The following is a 20,471-nucleotide window of genomic DNA, read 5'->3' on the forward strand; positions in this document are numbered from 1 at the left end:
GATGAATCTGTTCAGACATGCATGATTTTAGACTTTGTACAAGTTGCATGCAAGCAGTCTAGGCATACAAGGAGTTCCTGCAGTTGGATCTCAGGTGACTTCAGTTGCAGTTAGGTTCCGTGGCTGCTGGACCAGAAGCTGTTAAAAGCTCATGTATAAACTATGCTTTAACTATGTAACTATTCAGATTTTAATGTGTCTTGGAATGATTACAAAGCTGGCAGAATCACAGAAAAGCATGGAGTCCTGAAAACAAATTGCAGTTAAATTAGTTGGGTTTAAAAAAAAAACCAAATCATACAAGAGAAAACAAAAAAAAGCCAGATAATTTTATAATGTTACTTGCAAAACAATTTTGCATTTTTATTTAGCTTTAAGGATGTTACTGTAAATACTTAATATTTGTATGTAGATTATGTTTCTGTCAATAGATCTGCTGAATGTAATATATTATTTTGGATTTTTTTTGAAGCTGCAAAATCGGACATAAAGAAATCTAATGCATATATTTGCCCACTCTACAAGACAAGTGAGCGTAAAGGAGTCTTATCTACTACTGGACATTCTACTAACTTCGTCATTGCTTTGACGCTTAACACAAATAAACCAGTTCAGCACTGGATCAAGCGAGGTGTTGCGTTGCTCTGCCAGCTGGATGACTAACTTTGGAGAGTTCAGATACAGACTTCACAAGATTTCGTTCTTTTTGTTGGCTTACAGAGGAATTAGAACATACTGTGTAATAGAAACATATTAAAAGTGGGCATGCAAATATTTTCTGATCCTCAATATTTTGTCTTAAATAAGTATTATTATTAGCATCTTTACAATCTGTAAAAGATACAGCTAGGATTTTAGCCTTTGGTAATATTATCAATGTGTAAATATCAATTGTATGTGTTACTTGAATATCACAAAATATATCTTAATGGCAAATGAAAATAGTCTGCACTTTCTGAGAGAAACGTTACAGTTAATGAACTTGAAGCATTAAGAGCGCTGAATCGTGAGTGGAAAGCTAGTAGGTAGTAAATTTTGGGATTTCAATCTGGATTTATATATAGCCTATGTTCTGTCATAGCAACAGCGAAAATTGCAGTATGAGAAATCATTTAACTATCTATAGTAGGTACTTCTGATGCCTGCCTTCCTCAGCAAATTAATCTTTTCAGATATTCTGATTTTTGTAAGGGTTTTTTTCAAAATAGTTTCCATGAAGAATAAATGATAAAATCTCCCTTATGACCAACTGCCATAAAATGTTCTGTTTCCCTATTGCTCCAGAGAGGCAGTCCAGTTTCAGTTCCTTCACTGATTCTGCACTTTAGTTTTCTTTAAAAAAAAAAAAAAAAAATTACTTAAGCATTCTTCCTAGATCTCCTGTAGCAAAGAACTATTTCTGCCTTGCATTCAGACACAGCCATTATCATTCCTTTGTAAGGATCCCTCCGTAAAATACAGTAGGTGTAAATTAAGCACATGAAAGTCTCACTCCATCCTACCTTCACTATTATAACTAGGCATCTGTGTCCTTCATTTCCCTGCTTATTGTGTCTTACACCAGCATAAGTTTTCAGCATAGGTCTGTCTTTCTGAAAATTGCTTTTCCCTTTAAAGACTTTGTATGTTTATCTTTTGTTTGCTTTTCTATTTATATTAATATGTGAATTATGATTAAGCAATCAAAAACACATAGTAATTTTTAATGGAATTCTTGCTTTATTTTATTTGCTGGTTTATGTTTACTTCTATTGGTTTTAGTTTTTCTTTTTACACTGTCTTACTCTTTTAAATAAGCTCCTGACAGTATCTTCAGTTTGCTTTCTTAAGAAAGCACTAAAGAATTTTCTTTCCATAATGTAATAGTTACTACTTACAGTTCTCGAATTCTCATTCCAAAAACTTTTAACAAGAGTATTTTTACAAAGAAACTGGGCTTTTTAATTTGGTGACACCATTTGTCAGGTCAGATTATTAAACATAACTAACCTATATGAAACAAACATGGAGAAAGTCCCAGAGTATCTTATGATCGGGTATTTATAGTGAGCTATTAATGGCCTTAGGCTCTACTGAGATCATTTTCAATCTTGAAAATATCACTTTCAACTTAATAATCACTTCTTCAAAGTGTGAGGTCTTCCCTCTTTCAGAAGGTGAGGAAAAACAGTATATTTTCTCAATTCATAGGAAAATTAGTAGTCTTTTTACAAAAAAGAAATAGTCTAGATTTAAAATTTTTATATACTCATTGTACTGTAGGTATAATCGAATACTAACAGTTACTTGCCTGTATATTTTATTAATATATTTCTCTTTTTTGCTACATGTGCAATTACAGAGCAAGGCCTTGCAATCACACATTAGGTGGATCAAATTAAATGATGCAGGTTTGCTATAAATTACTGCTGCTCAACTTTAAGATGTTTCTAGGATTACTTCAAACTTTGTAAGTGGCACGTTGACAACTTCATTTTGCTGTGATCATTCATTTTGCTGATTTATTTATTTGCTTTCAGTTTTATTTACTCATTTTATTTTACTTTGCCCTGTATTTTGGTTGTTTTTTTCAGGCCAACTCTCTTGAAAGACAGAAGTGGAAGTTTTGATAAGGTAAAACAGATGAGAGGTTTGAGCCTAAAGGAACGTCTGTGACTTTAATCTGTAATAGCATGTAGCTGAATATACAAAAGAACGGTGTGACTGCTTATGCATATAACAGTGTACATCTACACACATTATACTATTTAATGATTGATTCAATCGTTAATAATTTTTTATGATTTCTTCTTAAATTTTAATGTTCAGACTTAACCAATAGTATCAAAGGGATTTATTTCTATGCTCCATTGTTTGTATTACAATCTTAAAAGGGTAAAAATATTTTTAATTGAACCCTTTCAATTTGGCAAACTTTTTTTTTTAAACTAATGCTAATCTTAAGTTGTGGTTGTTTTTTTTTTTTAAAATTAACTCCATTGTGGTTACACCAGTGTTTTTTACTTCTGTATTTGGAAATATATTGTTGCAGTATTTTATATATATATATCCCTTACAAGTATTAGAAAAAAACAGGCAAGCATTGATCAAGAATGCAGAACTGTAAATTTATCTGTTATAAATGACTGTAGGTTATGTACGTAAGGTGGTAAAGTTGGTCTTTTTTCAAGCATGGAGTTTGATATTGTTTCAGTTGGAAGGCTGACACACATAATAGCGCAAATCTACAATACTTTCCTGACTACAAGATACGGCCCTAACAGTATCTTTGTTGAAACAGTTTGAAAAAAAGCTGTTATTAAAAAATTTCATGTCCTTCGCTTGCCCTTCACTTCCAAGCCCTCTGTGAACAAACTGAAAAAACATCCCAAGTCTTATTGCATATCTGTTTTCCTACTAAGGAAACATCAGAGCACAATTGTGATGATATTTGAGTGTCTAAAAGACTTAAGACGGAATGACTATTTATCTGAAAACTGTTTTACTTATTTTTGTTGCTTTCTAATAAGTAATGCCAGAACAAGTAGCTATTCTGTATCTTCAGTCTGTGGAACAGAGATAAAAGCTAGCACGTGCTATTGGAATAGAAAACCTTTACTCTGTTCTAAATAGAATAACTTTGCAGCGGAAACTTAAATACTGGAGAACGCTGGAGAAGTTCTTGCTTGCGATTATTTATTTTAAACTATGTTTCATTTCTCCTGATACTTAAACAGAGATTGCTATTTCTATTACTCCAGATTTAACCTGAAGATTTAACATCTGCTTCCAGTTAAAAGCAGTGTTTTCCTATGAAAAGTGATCCAAGTTGTGCTGATTTGCCATGTATAGTTCTACATATATGTTCGGTGATGATTCTGATGATGAAATCCCTACCCAACAAGCTATTCAGGAAAGCTTACAAGATAGGCATAAAATTGAAACAAGTGCAACAGAGGATGAAAGGTAGTAAGTTATTACTTCTATTTTGGGTGTTTTCTTGGCATTATTATAAGTATGTAGTAACCTTATTTTCCTTTGTGACTTCGTATATTGTATTGCTCTGACCTTGTCTCATGGATACTGGAAACCACTGGTAGCTCACTTGTTCTGAGTTCTCCCTGAAAATGTATATCCATTTCCTCAAAAATATGGAATGTATGAAACTTTCAAGTGACGTTTTACATCCATATCTAAATGAATACAAGGCTTTATGAAGAAGATAAATACGTGATGTAAAAATAAATTGGTATGGTAGCTTTCCCTCATTTTAGTATTTAATTGTTGGCCTTTGTGTGAAAAAATCGGTATTTACAGTGGCAGGGGAAGACCAACAAAAAAAGTGCTTTAATGTGTTAAACCCTGACAAAACCCGCATAACTTACAGAAATCGAACGTGTAGTCTAGACTTGAGTATTTAAATGAAGGTATAATTATATCCTGAACTTCACATTAATTTTTACTTCTCACTTTATTTTTATTCTGTTTATGCAGTTTCCAGTATATTGCAAGTAAAGAACATGGAAAGATAATTGCAGCAATTCGGACAGTTAAGTACAAATACACTGCACTAAGTCTATACCCCTAGGAATCACTTGGGTATTGCATTGTTGAGCAATGCCTACATTTTAGGTGTTTGATCACCTGATTTAAGTGCAGTTTTTCTTTATATAGCCTTGGGAGGAGTAAGGCAACTAAAAACAGGTCACCCAAAGGCTAACTTATTAGATAGGAACATGGTAATGGGTTGGGTTCAAATGTCACTCTTCTCAAGAGATTCCAGTGCTTCATCTCCTGGAATTAGGGGAAAATGCCAAGACTTTCTTGTAAAATAAGCAACAGGATGGCAAGGCCCTTAGTCAATTAATACTTCTTCAAAGCATTTGCCACTTTGTGAGATACCCAGATTAAAATCCTTTCTCTACCTGAAGAGTGTTCCAGAATTGTTCTTTAACTGCCACACTTTAGTGTATCCCAATATGAGATGCTTTTAGTCTGCTCCTCTGAAACCTCTACTTCTTGTGGTATAATCGATTTATACAGAGTCACAGAGGTAACTAAACAATGAGCATAAGTAGTACAGTTGTTTGGACAGTTGTCTGGCAGTGGGAAACCTTCAGTCCAGTCCTTACACACATCATAGTAGTTTTAGAGATATTTAGTGGAGTAGCAATCAAGAAACCAAGTCTTTTCTGGAAAAGCAAATGCTATAAATGTTCCGTACATGATAGAGAATGTGTCTAAACTCTAGTTACATTAGCTGTCTGCCTTTATGAATATATAATTCTTCCATATGTAGGAGAACTTCAGCAGCAGAGATTGAGAGCAGTCTGTCCCCTCACCCAATAGTGGTAACTAACAAAGGGCAGACTGCCTTCTCCCAGGAATGACGGGATAAAAAACAAGAGCAGAAACCAGCCTCTACTTAAACAGGCCTTCCAGCCAAGAAAGTTTTGCTGTTTCTTGATGAGATATAAAATTGAAAACATAATCACTTTTGTTGATTAAAGATCCAGTAAGATTGTTAGTAAAAGCACGAATAATGAGATAGGTCTCATCCCTATTAAATCAGCTTCATTTTATTTTTGCCAACCTAAATATTTTTTCCTAGAGTTTCACTAGGACACCTGTTCATGCATTAAACTGTCATGCACTATTGCTCATGAGAGGATTGTATTTGAAATATTTTAGTCATACCATTATAAGTAAGTTTTTTCAATGTATAATTCAGAATGCTTTGTCCGTCAGTGTCAATCGTTGATTGTTCCATTCATGTAAACCACCCTCTGAGAAAAAATTGCTTTGACAAAAGCAAGTTGTTTATTCTAGATACACTGATGGGATAAATGGCACTCAATGTATTAGTTGCCTGCACTTTGTTTTATGATGAGTAATGGGATATGTGTCTGTCTTAAAATATCACAGGCCAGGAAGAGGCCTTGATGAAGTTGGTGAGGCACAGTTCTGCTTTTGAAGAAGCAGATCAGCAAGGGTGGCTTCCTGTGCATGAAGCTGCAGCACAGCTAAATGAGAACATCCTTGAAATAACTTTGAAAGGTACAGAGTCCTTCTGGTTTTCCACCAAAAAGTTTTACAAAGTCAGGTTTGATGAATCATCCAGCTTCAGATGTGTTCTGCTTTTCTGTATTTCAGCCTCCCGTGCCATTACGTGGGAACAGACCACTCTAAAAGGGGAAACACCTCTCTTGGTGGCAGTAAGAAATTGCTTTGTAGACAATGTCCGCTTTCTCCTGCTCAATGGCTGCAATCCCAATGTTAAGAATGAAGAGGGAGATTCTCCTTTAGTTATAGGTGAATACCTTATTTAGGGGTGGAGAGGTGAGGGAATGAGGTGAGATTATAGTTATGCATTTTAGGTTTCAATTTGACATATTTGACTTCAAATCAATATCTAAAATATTTTGCTATAAGGAGCAAAAAATGTTAATCTCAGTATTGAATGTGTCTGTCCCTGTCTGTTTTTCTTAGACAATAGCAAGGCTTTAAATGAGCTGACAGTTCAAAGTTAGGGACTGTCACCACAAAGTTCTCAGCATTATTTATTAATTAAAGTATTGGTCTACTGAAGTATGGGAAACATAGAACTAGGAGAAGCTAAAAATCTTGCCCCAAAGACTGATCTAATGCAGGCAGCTCCAGATGCCTACCATTTTCCATCCCTCAGTTGCAAAGAGTTAGAGGTTCAGGTTGAACATAAATACATACATCTTTTTCCTCAAAGATTCAAATAGCTTTCTCCATGAAGTGCAGAGTGTCTTCCCCTGCTTTCCTTGGCATCATTTATGCAGTGGTGCCAGGTCCTCCTGCTTCTTCACACTATTACTGTTCTTCATGTCTGCAGGCATAAAACATTCATATTCTCTGCTTACATGGTATCTCTTTCATTGCATCAGCTTCTCTTTCTCCAAAAACCATGGTAATTGATTTTGAGTTTCAAAAATTATAGCAAACCAGCCTGATTTATCTGCATCACGTAGAGCGTAAAACAGTGTTTGTCCCTATTCAGACATTGTTGGAATTAATGACAAGTGAAGAAGCTAGCCAGGCCTAAATTCTTGGTTCACTTCTCTTTGAATTTTTTTGATTGAAGAAGAGGGTCCCATACCTAGAATCACTCTTAGTGTGAATGCCATTTTAATTTGATGATGCACAAGAACGATAATTCTTGATTTGTAAAAAAACATATTTTGCCAAGATGTTTTTCAAAAATGTTCTATGTTCACTTCACTTGCTTCCCTCAATTTGGGCTATGATGCTATTATTTTTACTGAGTCTTAGCCAAAAAAAGCAAAGCGTGTTCTCGTTATCTGAGTTCTAAAGGAGCACTGTAAGTTTCTTGGATGAACCTGTAAGTTTTTCCGTATTGGAAGGGTGTTTTTTTCAAAACTATTGTTAAAGGAAGAGGAAAAAGCCTACCAACCATCTGTAGGACCCCCAGTCCATCCTTTTGAAATTACTAAAGTTTCTAGTTAGGGCCACCTGCTTAGAAAAGATGTAGAGAATTCCTAGATACTTTTGAAGTGCACTATATTAAAATGCACGATCCCCCAAGAAGGGGATGTATGGGATTTATCTAAAGCAGCCATGTAGGTAACAGATAGTGGAACATCACAGGTTATAGTATGCTGCCAATGGTATGTCAAGCAGCTGTTGCACATGAAGCTTCTCTGCCTAATCTGTCTCGGTGAAGGGCACTCACTGTTCTACCCCACACAGCCTGGAAGATCAAAGAGAGAAGGAGGGAAAGGTGTTGCCTGTTCATTCCATCCACTGGAGCCAGTGCAAATTACTCTTTTAAGATCCTTACTGACTTAAGAGATCAGGCTTATTAAGCTAAGAAGGCATATGACACAGTCATTTTAAACTTTGTTTCATATTATGGTAAGTGCTTAGGAAGATTAAATAGAGCGCTCGGAGCAGGCCAGCTGCTGACTGCAACAAGTCCCTGTATATGATCTCCATCTAGTGGCAAGGTAAGTTGCATTCTGTTGCATTACCAAACGCAACAGAGGATTACAGAGAGAAAATTACCATAAAATTATTCATTTGTATAGTTAATGTTATCCTAGAAACAAAGGACAGACTTGTTGGTAAGTTAAACCTTTCAGTGTAGTGTGACATTTCTCAGTATATAAATAGCACTGCCAGGGACAGCTCAAGCTTTCCTGGGCTGCACGTAACAGAAGCCATACTGCCTAGAATAGTGTTGAGTAACATTCTGGCTGATACTTCACTTATTGTCTTACAGCAATTAAACATGATTCGTATGAGATTGCCTCCTTGTTGTTAAGTTCTGGTGCAAAAGTGAATTTGCAGTGTGTCCACAAGAGGACTGCTTTACATGAGGCAGCCAGACTAGGCAGGAAGGATCTGGTGAAGCTTCTCCTTCGTTCTGGAGCAGATCCTGACCCTCGCAGTGGATATGGGCTCACACCTCTAGCACTGGCTGCACAGATTGGACATACAGAAATTATGGAGCTCTTATTGCAAAAAGGTGAGACTTTATTATATAGGATGTTATAGGAAGAGAAGGCTTGCCAGTGTTATAAATATCTGATGAGATTGTGTGAAGAAGACAGAGCCAGATTCTTCTCAGTGGTGCCCAATAACAGAACAAGAGGCAATGGGCACCAGTTGAAACCTAGCAAATTCTGTCTGAACATAAGAAAACACTTTTTTCTGTGAGGGTGGGTGAACATTGGAACAGGTCACTCAGAGAAGTTGTAGAGTTTCCATCCTTGGAGATACCAAAAACCTGACTGGACGCTGTCCTGGGCAACCTGCTGTAGCTGACCCTGCTTGAGCACAGGGTTGGACTGGATGATCTCCAGAGGTCCTTTCCAACCTCAGCTATTCTGTGGTTCTGTTTTACGACTCAGTAGATTTATTTAGTAACATGTAGGTTCAGTGGTGGTGTTCTTCAAGTGAGTAGGAATTGTAAGCCACATGTGTTACTGCTACAAATGTTTAAAGCCCAAATGGGACAAAGTAAATCCTCTTTCCAACAAATTATTCCTAAATGCAGAGGCAAAAAATTGTTCTTAGCTCAGTAGCCAGTAAAACTTTGCATTACTGAAGTGAAAAGAAATAAACTGTTACGTTACTGAGTATACAGCCTGTAGTGTTAATAGATACAAACATATAAAAAATGTTTTTAGAGATTACTTACTTGTAGCAAACTGTAGTAGTCATCAGTGAATGCTTTGCAAAACTGCAAGCAAATCTGACACGATGCAGGAGATATTTTGTTTGCATTTTTGGATGGCATCTTAATTTATTTGAAGAATTTGACTCCCAAATCACATGAGTTGAGGTCCGTTTAAAGCATTCCTAGTATCTAAGTTTCATGTTATAAGATACATATATATGTGTATATACACACGCGTGCACACACACACATATATATTCCCTCTAAAGTAGTTACCTCTTTACACACATTTTTATTAGTCTTCTGAAAGTTCTGTGATTGGATTAAAACTGATTATTGTAAGATACGCCTTCAGAAATAGTAGCAGAAGTAACTTTCCTTACTAAAGAAGATTAAATGCTATCTGCACCAAGAGATTGTTGTGATGTAATTAAGTAAAAGCCTGATAAAGACTACATTTATTTTCATAATATTCAAATAATACATTAATATTTTAGTGAGTAGTTGTAATTGTTTTTAAATGCAATATTGTTTTCTCGTGTAGACAAGTCACCTTAGGGAAGGCCTGACAAGACATTTATGGTGGGGAATTTTATATGATGTCTCAGCAGCACTGGAACTGGATGGGATGAACTGTTTTGATACTAGGTTCTCTCATATTTACAGTTACATCTGTCTGGTCTTCGTAAACTAGAAGAATTGAAATGCATTGTATATAAGTCAAAAAACAATTGTCTGATGAATAAGAACCAAACCCCTTGCTTGCCCAGTTCTAGCAGCAAGTCTTACTGTGTAATTGTGTTCAAAGCAATTTGGACCTTCTTATTCTCAGGATAACATAAACACATCTAAAATCAAGGATCCACCATAGTGGTTTTATTTGGTGAAGAATAGAATTCACAATACCATGTCACTGGAGGGTTGGAGATATTAATTACTGCCAGATATTTACAGTGACTACTGTGAAAATCCTTGATGCTTCTTTCCAGGTGCAGATGTTCTTTCACAGGCAATGGATTGTGCTTCTGTGTTGTTTGAAGCAGCAGGAGGAGGAAATCCAGATTCTTTGAGTCTTTTACTAGAATACGGGGCTGATGCCAATGTACCAAAGCACTCGGGTCATTTGCCAATTCACAGAGCTGCATATAGAGGACACTTTCTGTGAGTTAATATACTTAAAAATCAAGTAATGGTGACACTAGAAATATTAATTTTGCTAATTCTACCTTATTCAACACAGGCAGCAAATCTGTAGTTTTGTAGAAGGAATTCTTTTTGACTGTGTAAATACGAGTTTTCTGTGTCTGAATGTAAGAGACCAGTCAGGATAAAATCTTCATCATTTTAGGATGAACATGCTAATTCCTATAGTATTTCCCCACTTGTCACAAATAGTAACACTGTCCAGTCTGATGTTGAGGTTCTTGGGTCGTCCTCGCTCTCTTTGGGTATGCCTCATCTCCACCCCATCACAGGAAGGTAAATGTACTAAATAAGCAAATAGACTTAGGGGATAAGGGTTATCCCTATTTTGAAGACAGGAAGGTTACTGGAAGATATTCATGCTAAAATCACAACCAGTAAGTGAGAAACAAGTCTTCAATACTAGGAATGTTACATTGTGGTTAAGAATCTGAGGATTCTTAATTCCTATGTCAATATTTTATATACATTAATTAAATTATATTTAAACTTATTGTTTAAGTAAACATATATATTAAATTATGTGTTATATGTATTTTATATATATATATGTTATAATATATTATATTCTGTTAATTCCCTAATTCCTATAAGTTAAGCAATAACACTGCTCTCGACATTCAGGAAAAGCTTCTATTGAGAAGGAATCATTGTTCCTCTAGCAAGGAATGAGGGTTGTTCGTGAATAATAGTATAGTAGAATAATACTTTATGTGTAGTAGGTGTAAAGTCAGTATCCACTGCTGGCTAACAATTTAATTGTTAGCAATTAAAGTCAATGCAGAGATATAGCATGCCACGGTACTGATTTGGTAGATTAAGACAATTGTATACAGTTGTGATGAATTCTGAAGCCCAGCAACACAGAGGAATTCCAAGATTGAGCTAGGTGAACCAGTTTGTTTAAGATTCTGAGATTCGTCTTTTTTTAATTCTTCAGAGCCCTAAAAAATTTAGTTCCAGTTACTAATTTTGATGCCATTAAAGAAAGCGGGATAAGTCCAGTTCACTCAGCAGCAGCAGGAGCACATCCTCAGTGCCTTGAGTTTCTCCTCAAATCTGGATTTGATGCCAATTTCATGCTGGATCAAAGAGTTCGCAAAGGCTACGATGACCACCGGAAATCAGCATTGTACTTTGCTGTTTCCAACGGGGATATCTGTTCAACACAGTTGCTGTTGAATGCGGGAGCCCTGCCAAACCAAGATCCCATCAACTGTCTCCAAATAGCCTTGAGAATGGGCAACTATGAGTTAATGAATCTACTGCTCCGACATGGGGCTAACGTCAATTACTTCTGCAGGGTGAATACAACACATTTTCCATCAGCTCTACAGTATGCTCTGAAAGATGAAGTCATGTTAAGAATGCTGATGAACTATGGGTATGATGTGCACCGCTGCTTTGATTGCCCTCAGGGAAACAGTTCGCATTCCCAGTATGTGACTGACGGATGGACTTCTACTGTTATCAAAGATACAATGGTAGGTGTATCAGATGGCTTCACATGTTGTTTTATTACCGGTATCCTTCCTAAAGCTAAATGAAAATGTACTTAATGCAGTGTCAGAAAAGGAAGTTTTGAAACTGTAAGACAGTTTACACATAAAGGTAGGAATAGACAAGGCTTTAAAAAGAAATAGATGTTGCCATGAGGCCTGGTTCATGACAGCAAATTTTCATAAACAATATTTTTGAATTGTGAAAATATAGCTAACGAGATGCCAATGATGAGAACAGAATTGCCTCTCCAGGGCCGTCTTGTCCATGCTGTGAAAGCAGGTTCCTGGAGACACCCACCAGTGTCATTGGTTTTACAGTTTGTAAAGTCCACTTGAACCTAATAAACCCTTCTTTAACCTGAAGATGAGGGGCTGTGGCATGCACTGGGCTGGTGGGTCTGCCTGTTCAGCATGCTGGGACACAAGTCTAAATTCCACTTAGGGAGTTAGTTACCAAATATGCAGCTGCTTAAGTTCATTTTTGGATCTAGTACAAAAAAAAATCTCAGATTTTCAGATTGTACTAGTGAGGCTTAATGCAAGCTGTGACAACCTCTAAAGCTCCCCTGACTGGCAGAACACTCATTCTTCCTGGCGTTCTGCTGAAGTTATTTAATTGCTCTTGCCCTGCAGAGGCAGAAGTCATTTACAGGAGTATTGAATATTATCCTATTAAACATTTTGTTTCTACCAGTTCTGTGAAGTGATAACCTTGTCATGGTTGAAGCATCTGTCTGGCAAAGTAGTGCGAGTAATGTTAGATTACGTCGATCACGTTAATATCTGCTGGAAGCTAGAAGCAGTCCTCAAAGAACAGGAACTGTGGCCAGACATCAATTCGATTTTAAGTAAGTATCTGATGTTTACATTTGAAATGACAACAAGCTGTTTTGGGATTGGGGCCTTTTTTGAAGTTGGTTTTCTTTACTTCAGACTAGTGCTTTTCTTAACTGTTGTTAGGCCAAAAGTTATGTTTTGACAGTAAGAGACCTCTTAAAAATCAGTCTACGTAGGATTTAAACTAAGTTTCTCTTAGAAGTCTGCTAGACAGTAACTGCACAATTTATGTAGAGCTCTTGGGAACTTCTAATTACAATGTAGACAACACAACCCTCTTCAAGGGGAGAAGCGCTTTTCCCCCTGCCTCAAGTTGATGGAACAAATCTAAATAATTACTATTTTTAATTGAGTGATTTAATTCTAGTCTAGATTAATTTTATGTTCTTTTTCTTTGTACATAGATTAAGAAGTAGTCACTCATAATTCTACTTTCAGTAGCTTCTTCAGGTTGACAGAAAACTGGCACCAGTTATTTGGGGTTAAAGTACATTCCCCAAACTTTACTACTTAAACTTGCATTAACCTACATTTAGCCAACTTGACAGAAACAAAATCTGTTGATGTAGCTGCCAATGATTATAAACATAAGTGAGAGATGCATGGGCCGAGGTAAAAAAATCCTGACAGGTCCGGTTTTCCAGGTAGCAGAGTATTGAATAAATAAATTGAATAAAATTTAATACAAGACTTATTAATATCAGTCTCGCCTTCTCATTTCCAGCAAATCCTCGCTCTCTGAAGCATCTTTGTCGTCTGAAGATACGGGAATGCATGGGCCGGTTGCGTCTTCGTTGTCCTGTATTCATGACCTTCCTTCCACTGCCAAACTGCTTGAAAGACTACATACTATACAAGGAATATGATCTTTATGGACAGGAAAACTTCGTAGGAACCTACAGCCTCAACTGTGCATAATTATTAGTTCTATTTTGAAGGGAATGCTGACGTGGACAAGACTGTCTATGCAGCTGCTTTTTTCTTTTGGGATTTTATCTCCTATGTATATTAAGGAATACCAGCATTCCCCCACCACCACCCCCTGAAGAAAATGGGGAGAACCCCAAGTAAGTATTGGTAATCCCATTCTGCATATCTACTGGAATATAAACTGTCTGGAAGTTATGGCAGTAGTATTTTAAATGCTTAGTGTGAAAAGTTAAGGAACTGTAAAATGTGGGGCTGCAAACCTTGTGTTACTGCTAAGTTAAAGCCTCTCGTAACAGGTAACACTACCCCCATTGCAGGGTTAAACTCAGGATTTAGTTAAAGGTCAGGGATTTGACTGACACCAGGAAGGGACACAGTTCTTTTTTCTCTTGTACCTCCCTTTCTCTTGCCAAGAAGTAGAGTTTTTGTTTGTGAAGTCCTGCATTGAAGTTCTGAAGAGCAGCCTAAGTAGATTTATTTTCTTTTACCCAATTAAGCAATCCCACATTCTAAGCAGTGGAACGGGATTAACAGCTATAGAAACCTCTGCTTATCACAGCAGCTAGTGTGAAATACCGATGTTTCAACAAGGCGGCACTATTTCTGAAAGAGGTGTTAGTTCTGCATCTCATTCTCAGGTACTGATATCTCAGCCATTATGTATTTTGATTGCTCTCTCTAGAACTAGGTTTTCTTTTTTCCAGTGCTGTCCAAAGGCATGCTTGCAATTTTTGGAGTTTCTCTTCATATAGTTGGAGCTTAAGCTTTTGGAGCACTATCCGTCAGCAGTCACAGTGGTCTTAGCAAGTCTTACATAGTACACACAGACCCACAGCATGCCTGTTCTTTCTAAAAATACTGCAGATGTAAGTCCATATTTTAGAAAAAAAAAGTTCATCAACACACTTGGCATTAGTAGTATTTATTCCTTCATTATCAAGTAAGCATAGATTTTTTTCTAGTTATGCATGCATCTTTGTCACGGAAGTTACATAATTCAAAAGTTTGCTTTTCCCCAGAAAAATCTACAAACCTTATAAAATACAAATTTAACCATAATGTAGTTATGACCCATTGCTTTTTACATGGTGTTTATCATATAATAAACTAATGAAGCCCGTGAAGATATGTATCGGTACCCATGTTAATGGTTGTGCTGGTATAGCCTCTGTACAGGTGAATTCTGATCATTATCATAACCACAGCTCTGCAGAGTGCTACACGTTGTCATGCGACTACAACAACGTGCACTGAACAGCCAGCTACGATGGTAAGGATTTTCTTCTTCTACCGTTCAGTCTTTGATTGTTGCAAAATAAGTTATCAGCATTCCCAAGTACAATAACTTCCTCTGAGGTTATCATCTGGCTAATACGATCAAAATTAAGGGAATTGAGATACACGTTGACAACAGAGGGATATAACTGCATGTTAAAACTTCGTTTAATGGAAGGATGGAAGGGAACGCATCCTGTCACCAATAACGGTACTTCCTGGAAGTCAGTATTATGAAAAATGGAGGGGTTTTTTGCATCAGTACAAATCTCACCCAGAAAGTTACTATAGGTAAGCTTTTATTTAGTCTACAAAATGCTGACTGAAGCCCTGGCAGTATGTTTACTATCCATGTTTCCAAGATTAACACACAGCTATCAAAGTTGACTTAAGTATGCCATTGGAGGTTTTTAATACAGCTATTCAGGGAAAATGTGCGAGTCAGTCTCAAACATTGCAAGAATCACTTACACTTCACTAAAACAGGACCAATCCAGAACATCATCATAAGAATTTGACCATGCCACTCTATTATAAAAATGACCTGAAAGATTGTACAAAATCCTTGGCTTGCAATATAAACTTCATTAGGAATACAAGTGCATTCACAATGACACGCTGACTTATTCTTGTCATGACAACTTAGATACCACTGTGGCAAGGGAAAAAAAAAATCAACTTACTGCTTGGTTAAAAAGAAAAGCCTTGGAGACTAATTGACTTGCAAGAAACTTTGTAAAATAGAGCAACAGAAAGAATATAAAATATCAGCTCTTGCTATTAGACTAGACAATATCTCTACTAAATTCACTAAGCAGAGGCAGGTTTTCTTTCTTTATGTGAATTATTTCTGAAATAACAAGAGATTACATCGTAACATAGTTTTCTCCATTGGCTTCTCCTAAATTCTGTGCAACTAATCCATCAGAATTTACCTTAAACATACGCACAGTCAAATTTGCTTCTTTATATCAATGTACATAAATTGTATCTTCATAAATAGCTTCATCTGTTTCAGGATTTTCAGCTCTGGGTTTACATCCATATAAAGATGAAATCTGACAGCACTGAAGAGGGGGAATGTTCCTTAACTCTACTGTTAGATAGTAAATTGTCTTGATACAATTTCAAACCTAAACAGATTAAGAAAGTAATAGACTATCAAATTCAAATTACTTTACACTACCCGCTCGTAACCAGTTATATATGGCTAAGTTGTATATGACTCTTAACTTGTCCTCTGATTTAAACTTGGAGAAATCTATTAGCGGCCATGGAGGAGTGCTAGGTATTATCTATAATGCAATAAAATGCATACCCATAAGCACACTTTATATATTTTGATATTCATGCCATTTCATACATAAAGAATGTATGTAGCTTGAAACAACTGACAGCAAGACTTGCTTGGTCTGCCGTGTGTAAATCTACATAGAGTAACAAACTTAATATCACCTTACCTGAAGGAAAAAATGCAGCAGTAACTATGAGGCTGCAATTAGCAACATAAAAAGTTCGTCCTAAACAACACTGCTGATTCAGTACCTACGCAAAGTCACTTTAAAATCATGTACTTGAAAGAATACTTTCGGAACTGTCTGAAATAATAGTAGATGCACATGAAGCAAACTACAGCTTCAGCTGGAAGTGCTTGAAAGATCCGTCTGTAAGTAAAAGGGAATAGGAAATATTAAAAGGGAAAAATAAATTACAGGAGAGGAAACCAACCAGTTACTTACAATAATAAAATGCTCAGGTGGTGAAATCCTACCACAGTAGTTCCCAGGAGAACATGAGGTGTTTATATTAAAAGTCACACTCTCAAGGAAAATATTAAGCATTCTTAATTCTTTTTTTTAATTAACAAAAACATTTTCCAATGAAGTAGTTCTAAACCTCATAGGAAAAAAGGTACCAAATAGTTTTTTATTTTGGAGAGGAGGGCATGGATAAATCTCAGCAGCTATTTTTTGCCTTGAGGTAGCTCTAATTACAGAGCCACGTGCTCCTCCCCTTAAGCAAAACTCAGTAATTCTCACTGCTAACTCATTGCACCACTCCCCTTTAACTTCCTCATCTCTACCAGCCGTTCGCTCTTGCAGCTTTCATCACTCTCCCAGATGCTTTCATATCTTTTTGTGCATTTTACACCAGTGAAACTCCCCTAAATAACCAAAAAACCACCCCTCATTTCATTCATGCATATCAATCTGTTTTCTTTAACCACTCTCTTAAATCATTTCCCCTTTTTCTAGTGGTTAAGATGAGAATCATCCAACACAAATGAAATGCACTTCACTCCTATGCTGTCTGTTTTAGAAAACTACATTTAATGAAATAGATGGAAAGCCTGAAAAGCAAATGGAATAATTCCAGTCACGTATTGCTAAATCTGAAAAATCCCGTATGACAGTAAATTCATCTGCCAACTTTATTCTCCTGCTTTCTTCCTCATCTTTGCAGATTTATGTCTAAAACAGTAATGGTAGGTTTCAAGAAAAAATATTCAATTTTCTGACATTTCTTCAATGAGGCTAATGCAAAACAGGCTACACATCAGAAATGGTTTTTGATGAGATGGCTAATCTATTAACTGTCTTCCACCTGGAGCTGGGATTATTGCAGCTAAACTCGTTAAGACATTAATCAATCCTACTCTGAAAGCTGGGGGACTAAATTCTAGAAACTGGAGACCACTGATTTCATATTCTTTCTGTGCTGTTTCAAAAGTACTTCATCTTCAGCACATACTTGAGGAAGACACAGTAAGACACAGTAACCTTGAGCTATATTATTTGATAGAAAACAGAAATATCAGTAAGTAAAAACAAAAAACCAAAGAGAAACATGAACTGGAACGATTTGCAGCGACAAACTGTCTGCCACGCAACTATCTGTAAGCCTAGATTTAAGCACAAAAACGGAAAAAAATCGGATTTGCTGCCTCTCTGAACATTTTTGTTGGCAAGAATAAAAAGTGTCTCTTAAGGATGACAGCTGAGAATAGAAGACTATATATGAAATAAAAATACCACTCGTTTTTAGAAAAAAGCCTCAGATTTATGGTCCATGTGACAGTGTGCTAGCCAAATTTGGCCACAGGGCAATGCCATTTGGCCTGACGGGGCAACAGCAAAAGCAGATATTTCTGCAAGTGACTGACTGTTCTGGGGATGAAAAATGTACTGGAACGGGAGTTGCTCACTAACTCAGGAAGAGAACCTGGAGGTTCTCTGCTGCTCAGCCTCCCCCTCCCCCTTCTCTTTTAAGGCAGGAGTACTGCGACCCCTTCCGAGGTGCTGAAGCCCTTCCACAGGCTGTGGTGCCAGTAACATCTGCTCCGAGAGCTGCTCTAGCTCCTGCTGCAGTGGCAGCCCCCGTGCAGCAGACTCTGTTCGTCCTGCCCAGGCGCTGCAAGGGCAGGCGCTGCTCCCCCTTCTCTCCTGACGGGAGCCAGGGGCAGTGAGCTTCTGCTCAGAAATTCGCCTCTCCAGCGTACGGGGCAGGAGACTGCCTTCTTCAGCCAGCACTGGGCCACTCCAGCGCCCGGGGAGAGCTACGGATACTGATCCCTGTACGCACCTACAGGTGTCTAGCAGGGAGGGCGTGAAGATTCCTCATTTTATCAGCACGGAGCAACTCCAGCTATGAAGGGCTGGGCCATCACCAGCTGATGGGGAGATACTCTGAAAATTGCTTCCATTCCTGAACACCAGAAATGCTCTGCAATGAACTGTAAAACACTCATGACTGTTATATTATAACTTGGAGTATAAGCATATTCTTCTCTTTTTACATTTCCTGTTATTTTCATGCCACTATTAGAGAGATATCTTCTGTTCCACTGCATTTTAGTATTTATAGTAATTAGTGCAAAAATAAATATTTCTCTTCAAACAGGTTTTCTCTTCTGGATCAAAAGGTGAATGCACATTTAGTACTATACAAAATAAATATTACACGGGGTATGGAACACGGAGTTCAGATTACAAGCTGTAAACAGACACTCCATTGAAAAATGCTTTACGGGATTGACTCTAAGATGTAGGATTAGCATAGTCTCTTACTTCAGAGCTAGTAATTCTGTTTGCAAAATCAATTTCCATGAAAAGATTTAAAGACCCTTAACTCATTTTCAGTAAACTGGTGGCAAGGCATTGACATATTCAGAAGATTTTTCAAATGATGGAACTCAAGATGTTCCTGCAACTCTAAGCAAGTTTTATAAAAAGTGAACTCAAAGGCTTACAGCTTTTTATTACAGGTACTGGGGAAAACCAAGAACATGGCACTTGTGCTACAAGAATATATACATTATTCCTATCATTTGATAAGGAATGCTTTATACATTCCTCATGCAGCAAAGTGCAACTGCGTCTCATCAGCTCTTATCTAGGTCTGACAGTATTTTTTTTCTCCTGTTGAACCAAGTCCTTCAGCATTATATTCACCAAAAAAATCAAGACAGTATCATACAGTGCAATATGAAACTAAAAAGAAGATCCTTCCATCTAGAACTATTGCACATCTCACTGATGTTAATCAGGATTTTTCTTTCTAAATCTAAGGAATTTATGTGCAGATAATTAGGTAAAGCTTAGCACTGTCTTATTTCCAGCAAGGTGTTCTCCATACGGCAGTGTAAGGAACAAATTTCAGTGTACTGCTGAAGTCCAATGAGAGTTTTAAGTTTTGCTTCAAGAGCAGTCAATTGCACAGAGAGGTAAGTGGGGAAAAAAGCCCGACACTTTGTTCCATACTGCAGAGAAGCCTTGAGAAAACATAATTTTGTAACAAACATGGTAGCATCACCATGCTTCATCTGGCATACAGAAGAGAAATTATACTGACATGAAAATGCAAATCACTTAATTGAGGAAGAAAAATCAAGGCATAATAGGGTCTACATATTGTGAAGTCTTTTGTATAATACAACAGACCCTCCACCTACATTTTACGTCTTGTAGAACTTGTGCCATTTCACCAGATATATCCATGATTCCAATTTTAATAAAGTAGGCAACCTTAGGCTTCAGATTCTCTCTTCTTCTTTCCATCTTCTCCTAAATCACTGTCTTCTGACTGGCTACTGCTAAGGACTACAAATTGTCCTTCTCCACTGCTCTGGTTCGATCTGCTGGAAGCAGCTATCAATCGGCTTTGCTCCTCTAAGTCCTAATTTGAGAAGGGAGGGGTTGGGAAATCAGAAAAAGAATATTAACTTCAAAGCCATCTACAACTGAAACAGGATACCATTATTATGATTTATAAACTATCTTCTAATACTAGCAATGGACAACTTTCTTTACAGAGGGAATTAAAAGATTGAATAGGAGACCAAAATATTTACATTTCAGTAGTTGGCATTATTAGAACAGCTAACACATTCACACATTTGTACCTATAATCCATAAAACACATCAGGTCAGGACAAGTATCTTCAGCTACAGCCCTCTCCCCGCAGCCCCTTCCTCACTGGGTAACTGAACCCTCGTCAGCAAATGAAATTATTTTGGGCCTGTGATAGGTGTTCCTTCAAGCGCTGCTCTTAAGTGTTCCTATAAAGATGTCTTGTG

General features: G+C 37.0%; 3 protein-coding genes across 4 annotated transcripts in view; 2 read left to right on the forward strand and 1 right to left on the reverse strand.

Annotated features, from left to right (window-relative positions):
* The window catches only part of DNAH12 (dynein axonemal heavy chain 12), a 77,316-nt gene extending 73,069 nt beyond the window's left edge, over window positions 1–4,247 (forward strand). Inside the window, exon 74 of the mRNA XM_075159036.1 lies at window positions 473–4,247. Coding sequence (XP_075015137.1) covers window positions 473–663 — 191 coding nt within the window. The 3' untranslated portion in view covers window positions 664–4,247. The remainder of the gene's footprint in view (window positions 1–472) is intronic.
* ASB14 (ankyrin repeat and SOCS box containing 14) lies at window positions 3,824–14,890 on the forward strand. Its single transcript, XM_075159041.1, has 10 exons — window positions 3,824–3,945; window positions 4,474–4,524; window positions 5,900–6,036; window positions 6,133–6,291; window positions 8,249–8,494; window positions 10,138–10,309; window positions 11,292–11,835; window positions 12,548–12,701; window positions 13,415–13,757; window positions 14,826–14,890. The coding sequence occupies exons 1-9, from the start codon at window positions 3,824–3,826 to the stop codon at window positions 13,606–13,608; spliced, it is 1,779 nt and encodes a 592-aa protein (XP_075015142.1). The 3' UTR covers window positions 13,609–13,757; window positions 14,826–14,890.
* The window catches only part of APPL1 (adaptor protein, phosphotyrosine interacting with PH domain and leucine zipper 1), a 31,757-nt gene continuing 25,812 nt past the window's right edge, over window positions 14,527–20,471 (reverse strand). For both annotated transcript variants that reach the window (XM_075159038.1, XM_075159040.1), the window contains exon 22: window positions 14,527–20,070. In XM_075159038.1, the coding sequence (XP_075015139.1) occupies window positions 19,921–20,070 (150 nt within the window). In that variant the 3' untranslated portion in view covers window positions 14,527–19,920. The remainder of the gene's footprint in view (window positions 20,071–20,471) is intronic.

The sequence above is a fragment of the Calonectris borealis genome, chromosome 10 (genome assembly GCF_964195595.1).
Source record: "Calonectris borealis chromosome 10, bCalBor7.hap1.2, whole genome shotgun sequence".
NCBI classification, from domain to species: domain Eukaryota; kingdom Metazoa; phylum Chordata; class Aves; order Procellariiformes; family Procellariidae; genus Calonectris; species Calonectris borealis.